Source organism: Orycteropus afer, unplaced genomic scaffold (genome assembly GCF_000298275.1).
Source record: "Orycteropus afer afer isolate SDZICR_OR568_19922 unplaced genomic scaffold, OryAfe1.0 scaffold00097, whole genome shotgun sequence".
Classification (NCBI taxonomy): domain Eukaryota; kingdom Metazoa; phylum Chordata; class Mammalia; order Tubulidentata; family Orycteropodidae; genus Orycteropus; species Orycteropus afer.
The window spans coordinates 9,199,125-9,206,582 of record NW_006921684.1 but is presented as its reverse complement, the minus strand read 5'-3'; the positions used below and the strand labels follow the sequence as shown (position 1 = coordinate 9,206,582).

Here is a 7,458-nt window from a genome sequence, read left to right as displayed (position 1 = left end):
TGTAGTGATACTGCCTCTGAAGCCCAAGGAGGGGTAGCTGAGTCAGGTCTGACTCGACAGCATATAACAACAACAATAACAGTTAACCGAGACAGGTATATATTAAGTTTTATGATTAGCACCTAATATTTTGGTTTCTGGTCCTGGATGTGAAAGAAGGACTCAGCATAATGCTTTCCCTCCCACCCCCACTCCACATACTGGTTCAGCAAACATCTGAAAAGAACATTTTTCCCTTTGTAAATGGTGATGAGTGAACTCTATAGGGTTAGGGGTCTTTGATGAGGCAGGCTGCACAGCTGCAGAGATGAATATGTATGAAAATGAAGTCATTTTAATTTGTCTCCAGGGACTCTCAGACTCATGAATGAATTCCCAGAAAATAATATACTCATCAAAAGCACTTGGTTCCTTTGTCTGAAACTCTCTTCCTGAAAAGGGCTGTAATGAAGAAAGTGTTTCTAGACTGGAATGTCTCTATGGAAGGGGTGCAATGGTGAAATATATACAATTCTAATGTTGTAAGGATTATTTTACATTCAACCACACTAGCCACACATGATTGCACCCACTTACTTGTGAGAGTTTCAATGTTCTTGTTAAAATATATTCAAGTGAATTATGTGAATGGTCTCTTTTAAAATGTATTTTAAGGAATATACTAAAGCAGATGTCAAAAATTTACCCAGTACTCTAACATCTGACCCACATTTATTAAATGCCAACCATGCCAAGCACTGTGCTGTAGAATCAAAGATGAGCATAGATGATGACTGGGCAAAAAGAATGGGAAATTCCAGATGAAATATACTCACAGCAGTAAAACTTCAAGCTCAGATAAAAACCTCTTCCACTGTTTCTTACATTGCATTTTTTTCTCCTAAATATCAGACAGAAAGACAAGAAAAAAAAATTAAAAGAATCTCTATTTCTGGGATCCTTAACCCAGGGTCCATGGTCTCCCTGCAGTTATACACTCATTTTGAAGTCATGCACACGGACATTATCCTAGGAGAGGATCTTTAGCTTTCATCAGATTTTCAAAAGTCCATTAATGTCCAAACAGATTTTGAACCATCATTCTTGAATTTAAAGTTTTTCATATAACTTACAATATTGCCAAATTTTTTATTCAAGCTCTCACCATATTTTGCAAACATTTACATAAATGTTCTATTATTTGTTATATGTATTCAAAGAAAATACACATGTATTCAAATATGTATTCTATATATATATATATATATATATATATATATGTATTTTAAAAAATCCCATGACTGAAATTTCATAAGGAATCCAAATCATGATGGCTGTATTTTGGTTAGAAGTGGCATCCTCTGTAAGATTTGCCTTTGCTGCAAAATTTCATTCATTTGGCATTTGGGGGTCATTTGGATATGCAGGTTCAAGCTTACTTTTGTATTAATTTGGAAAAGATAATTTATGACACAAATGAAAAATATATCCCCTTAAAAAAAGCTTCAGAAACTAGTCCAGAGGCTAATGCATGATTTTTTGCTGAATAAACAATGAATTCAGCACCTACTCTGCACTTGGCACTGTTCTCCATACTTTAATATACTTACGTCACTGCATGTTTCTGTGCCTCAGGTGCCTAACCTCTCACATGAAAGAGAAAGGCTTTAACTTGAGTATGCTTCTTAGGGCAGTGGTAGAATTCTTGCAAGAGTCTGATTGCCAGCCAGTGCACAACCACCACACATCTCTCCGCGGAGCCGTATGTGTTGCTATGATGCAGGTTTCACTGGAGCTTCCAGAGTAAGGCAGAGCAGAAAGATCTACTTCTGAAAATCTTGATGGATCACAATGGTCAAATCTGTAACTTCAATTCCTAGGCAGCTACCAAGTGTGCTCCTACGTCCCATCTATCATTTACAAATTGCTAGAGAGGGTGGAGTTTGCAGAACACTGTTCTCAGGAATACTGGAAGAGAAATCCAACAGGAATTCTGGAAACTGTTTTCCAAGTGTAGCCAGGAAGTCAGAAACAATAAGCCAGGCTAGCAAAACAGTGGCTTAGGCATTATGTCACCAGAGCTCTTTTTCAAGGATCACTTTATCAGAATTTACATTTTATAAGAGCATGGGTCTGGGAGCCAGGAAGATTGTGTCTCAGTCATATCTATAACACTAGGTCATCACAGCTTTTTATAGCTACTTATTAATCTTGGTAAGGTCATAGTTTGCTTCATCTGCAAAATGAAGGGGCTGGTTTTTGCGTTTATGCTAACTTAGCACTGTAACACCCCGCAGCTCCAAGTGTTGTCTGTGGTCAAGCAGCATCAACTTCACTGGAGCTGGTGAGCAGTGCTGAATCTTGGCCTCCTTCCCGGATCTGATGAATCAGAGTCTGCATTTTCAGATCCCCAGGTGATCCAGGTGTACATTATGGTGAAGATGTGTGGTTCTCACACATCCAGTGTATTTCACCACCTCAGTCCCTCTAAGAAGGGTTACTGAAGTTAATATCCCAACATTACAAAATTGTATTTCTTGTGTGTGTGTGTGTGTATGTACCGTGTGCTTGTGTATGCATACACAAGGGTGCTGAGGCAGAGGAGTGGGGTAGAGAGAAAAGCAGATGGCAAAACTCCAATCATACTTCTATTTGCCACCTTGCTGTTGTTGTTGTTAGGTGCTGTCTAGTCGGTTCTGACTCACAGAGACCCTGTGTACAGCAGAGTGAAACACTGCCCAGTTGTACATCATCCTCACAATCCTTGCTATACTTGAGCCCATCATTGCAGCCATTGTGTCAGTCCATCTCATTGGGTATTCCCCTTTTTTGCTGACCCTCCACTTTACCAAGCATGATATCATTCTCCAGGGAATGGTCCCTTCTGACAATGAGCAAAGTGGGGCAGACAAAGTCTGGCCATTCTTGCTTCCAAGAAACATTCCAGCTGCACTTCATCCAAGACAGATCTGTTTGTTCTTCTGGCAGTCCATTGCATTTTCAGCATTCTTCGCCAACACCACAACTCAAAAGCATCAACTCCTCTTCAGTCTCCTTATTCATTGTCCAGCTTTCACATGCATATGAGGCAATTGAAAATAACAGGGTTTGGGTTAGGCGCACCTTAATCTTCCAAGTGACATCTTAAAGAGTTGAAATAGCATGTGGGAACAGGGATTGTAGGGCTTACTACATTACCTCCTGTCTATTTGCTCCTAGGAGCTCTGGTAGCATAGTGCCTAAGGCACTTGACTGCTAACCAGAAGGCTGGTAGTTGAATCCCACAAGCCACTCAGAAGGAAGATGGGGCAGTCTACTTCCATAGTGATACCACTTCAGGAAGTTATCACTATGAGTCGGGTCTGACTCGACGGCACATAACAACAACAACAACAACATTTACTCCTAATGATTATCAACTCAATTCATGAAAAGGGCATATGTGCTTCATTCAATATATCCAACAAACATTTATTGAGAAAGTACTATAAAAAAGCACTGGTACACAAAGATAAATAAGAGCTTTGTTAAAGAATGTAACAACCTAGTCAACTGGGAGAGGTAGTCAATACTATGAGAAAATGCTACTATGCTGTGGCTAGGAAGTTCATAGGAAGGTCACCATATCAGACTGGAGGGGTTAAGGACAGTCAAGGAAATGACACTTGTCTTTGGGACAGGAAGGGATGGGGATTTTGAGACAGTGACATTCCTATTCTGAAGCTGGACTTGTGTAGAGAAAACGCCCAGAAGAGATTGACTTAGTGGTAACTGCAGAGAGAAGAGGCAAGTAGATGGAGCTTTTAGGGAAGTGTCCTTGGGACTGACGCATAGGGAGTGTACAGATGGGGCCAGGGACCTCCTGACCCATAGAAAAAAGGCATCAGTGGGCCACCCTACAGCAACCACATTCTATCCGGTGAATGGTTTTGCCAGTGACTTGTTCCTTTCTTTATTAGATTGCTCATCTTCATTGCCAATAAAGTGGAAATGCTTGGCATCTCTGTTCTGTATACCTCAAAAATTTCCCCTTCTATGTAGGAAGTCTTTGTGGAAATTTTTGGTTCCTTCTATCATGTTTTAAAAGACTGGGACAACAGGCAAATTGGAGAAATGGAGAAACTGAGTTAATAATAATAGTAATAATTAAAAAGACCTTGTAAGCTAAGTTCCCATCTAGGAAACACCTTAGATCCCTCTTTCTCCCTTACTTCCCTTGTCCTACCCAATGGATCACCAAATGTGGTCAGTTTCACCTCATCTCTTAAACGTATCTTCTCATCATCCTCTATAGTCTCTGCCCTGACTTACCACAGTGGTTCTCAATGCTACTTACACATTTGAAGGGCCTGGGGAGCTTTTAAACAACGAAGCCTGCCACCCACACACACCCCCATCTGACTTAACCAGTTGCTTCAATTGGGTTCAGTTTTAAAAGCTCCCTTGGGTGATTCCAATATGCAGTCAGGGTTGAGATTGACTGGTTTAAGTCCTATCCATTTCTTAAGTTTACACATCTGAAATACAGCTCTACCAGATCTTTCTGCTTCCAGTTTAGTTGTTGTCTACTTTCCCCCTGCCAAGTTCCAATCCATCATCTAATCTGTAACCAAAGTTATATTTCAAAAACACAAATCTGGGCCTTTCACTCTCCTACTTAAGAACTACCCACAGACTTAATCTATCTTTCCAGTATCATCTTCTGCCACTGTCTCCCCACCCCTACACTCCACTCCAGCTATGCTGAATGATCTGTTATTCATAAATATAATGTATACTTTCATACACGCACATTTAGGTCTTTGCACCTGCTAACGAAGGATTTCCCCTACAGTCTTTGGAGAGCCCACGGTCCTGATGACTTGCTGAATCCAGACTTCTATCCTCCAGAACCATGAGACAATAAATTTCTATTGTTTTAAGCCACCCACTTTGTGGTACTTTGTTATTTCAGCCCAAGAAAATGAATACAGCTGTCTTCTGACCTCCTGTTCTGATTACTGGCTTACTCCTCCTCCTTGAAGCTTCCTCCTTTCCTCCCTCCTAAACTGGGATAGAAGACAATTTATAACCTGATCATCATAAACAAGGTCCCAGAAGTCCTACAACGTTTGTCAAAACAATATTTCTCATGCAATACATCTGGGCCTGGGAAGGATTTAATTTCCATATTTTTGCAAATCAGGCATTCATTTCTTAGTTATTTCTCCAGTCACCTGAGGTCATATATCTTATTCCCATTTATGACACTTTATTTTAAAATACACTTCCTCTCAATATTGGTGAAAAAATGGCACATTTGAATATGAAATATGAGCAAATAAATGGAATTGATATCTTGTGATACTACTTTTTTCCATACCTGTTTAAATAATTTAATGGCATATGCTTGGTTTTGAATCTCCACTCTGTATACCTCAAACATCTCCCCTTCTCCAATTAGGAAGTCTTTGTGGAAGTGTCTGGTTCCTTCTATGATGTTCTGGAAGCTGATGGAGGATCTGAATAATACTCCTTAGGAAGGAAAGCCAGGAGAAGATAAGTTACTTTTTCTCTTCTTAAGAATCCAAGCCATCACTATAAAAAAAAAGACTAAGATATGAGAAATAGCCCAGTGGCAGATCAGCAAAGGCAGGCCTGGGGACCATAGTAAAGCCCCCTAAGGAGGCAAATGCCCACATGCTCTCTGCAAATAAGAGAGAATGGCTCCCAGCATTCCACAGAGCAAGTGGCATTTTGGATATTGTAACACAATCACCTCTCCAAAGAGATTAGCCAAAAAAAGGGACAGTTCTATTCTGTCCTATAGGATCACTATGACTTGGAATCAAGTTTTATGGCACACAAGAACATCAATTAATATATTATGAACATTTCAATATCTATGATGACAATTTTTGTACTAAATTTGCATATTAATAAATAGTACCAAGTTTATTGACATTTCTCTTTTAAATTCACTTAAAGGAAGGCACAGTTTAAGGAAAGGATATTTTGTTTTTACCTTTTTCATTATGTTCAGGAATAAGAACATTACCGACAGTGACATTTGCTGTTTCCTACGAGAAGAAATACATACTAAAATAATTCCATTTCATACATCTAGAATGAACAGAGCCTCCACAGAAATCCAAAGCTCCCCCTGGGACTGTGCAGTGCAATAAAGTGGATTCCCATTTAGAAGGAATCTAGCAGAAAGCAGCGTTCTTTCATTGTATTCAATAGCATTCATCACCATGTACATTTAAGGCTTCCATACTAACTGTAATGAATAGGGAAGACCGAAGAAGAGTTGATGCTTTTGAGTTGTGGTGCTGGCGAAGAATGCTGAAAGTACCATGGACTGCTAAAAGAACTAACAGATCTGTCCTGGAGGAAGTGCAGCCAGAATGCTCCTTGGAAGCAAGAATGGCCAGACTTCGTCTCACCTATTTTGGTCATGTTGTAAGAAGGGACCATTCCCTGGAGAAGGATGTCATGCTTGGTAGGGTGGAGGGTCGACGAAAGAGGGGGAGGCCTTCAACGAGATGGATTGATACGGTGGCTGTGATGATGGGCTCGAGTATAGCAGGGATTGTGGGGCTGGTGCGGGATCGGGCAGTGTTTCGTTCTGCTGTGCATGGGGTCGCTATGAGTCGGAAACGACTCAACGGCACTTAACAACAACAACAACAACAACTAACTGTAAAAATTAAAGTATCAATGTATCAGTCCATTATAATTAGTTCAAAATGGCATCTAATGCTATGTAAATGATCACTCCTAATTTGCTCTAATGAAAATGAATGGCAGCAGGCAAAACACTAACTAGAACAGGAAATTTAGAATCTGAGTGAAGACAAATGCATAATTCACAGTGTCCTTAGTGGTGCTGTCTTAACACTGAGAGATCACTGAAAGAAGAAAGTATTAAACTCTTCAAACATTTATGAATCTCTAATTTCTTGATTCCTTACCTAAATAAAGAAGGAGAGAACTGAGGCTTTCCTGGTTTTACAAAAGGGGTCTGGAAGCACAGCATTTTTCTGTCTGATAATTTTATTTTTTAAGCTTACTTGTGTAAGGGAGTTCAAGGGTCATATCTATGCACACACACTCTACCTTGGGTGGCATGTTTGAAAATTCATCTCCCTGATGACTCTGCTCTGAAGGATTCCAGGCTACTCCTGAAAGTGAAATAAAAAGATTTTGCATCACATTCACAAGGAACTAAATACCAAAAAAAAAAAAAGTCTGTAATAAATATTTTTAAAAAGTTTCTGAGACTATGTTAATAAATACCTTGATAGTACTACTCATTTCTAAAGTTCAGTTTCACTCCCATGAAATAGTTACAAAATTACATATGCGAGATAGCTTTTTTATGACCAAATATTATATAAACAAGACGATACAACTTTGCTTGCTGAAAGTGAGGATGACTTAAGGCACCTACTGATGAAGGTTGAAGAATACAGTCTGCAGTATGGATTACATCTC

The 7,458-nt window shown here is 39.5% G+C and overlaps 1 protein-coding gene across 1 annotated transcript in view; it reads right to left on the bottom strand.

Moving 5' to 3' along the window:
* IRAK3 (interleukin 1 receptor associated kinase 3) overlaps positions 1-7,458 on the bottom strand; it is a 74,519-nt gene that overhangs the window by 39,199 nt on the left and 27,862 nt on the right. Inside the window, exons 3-6 of the mRNA XM_007942755.2 lie at positions 7,081-7,145; positions 5,984-6,038; positions 5,342-5,493; positions 816-880 (exon numbers count right to left, since the gene is read on the bottom strand). Coding sequence (XP_007940946.2) covers positions 816-880; positions 5,342-5,493; positions 5,984-6,038; positions 7,081-7,145 — 337 coding nt within the window. The remainder of the gene's footprint in view (positions 1-815; positions 881-5,341; positions 5,494-5,983; positions 6,039-7,080; positions 7,146-7,458) is intronic.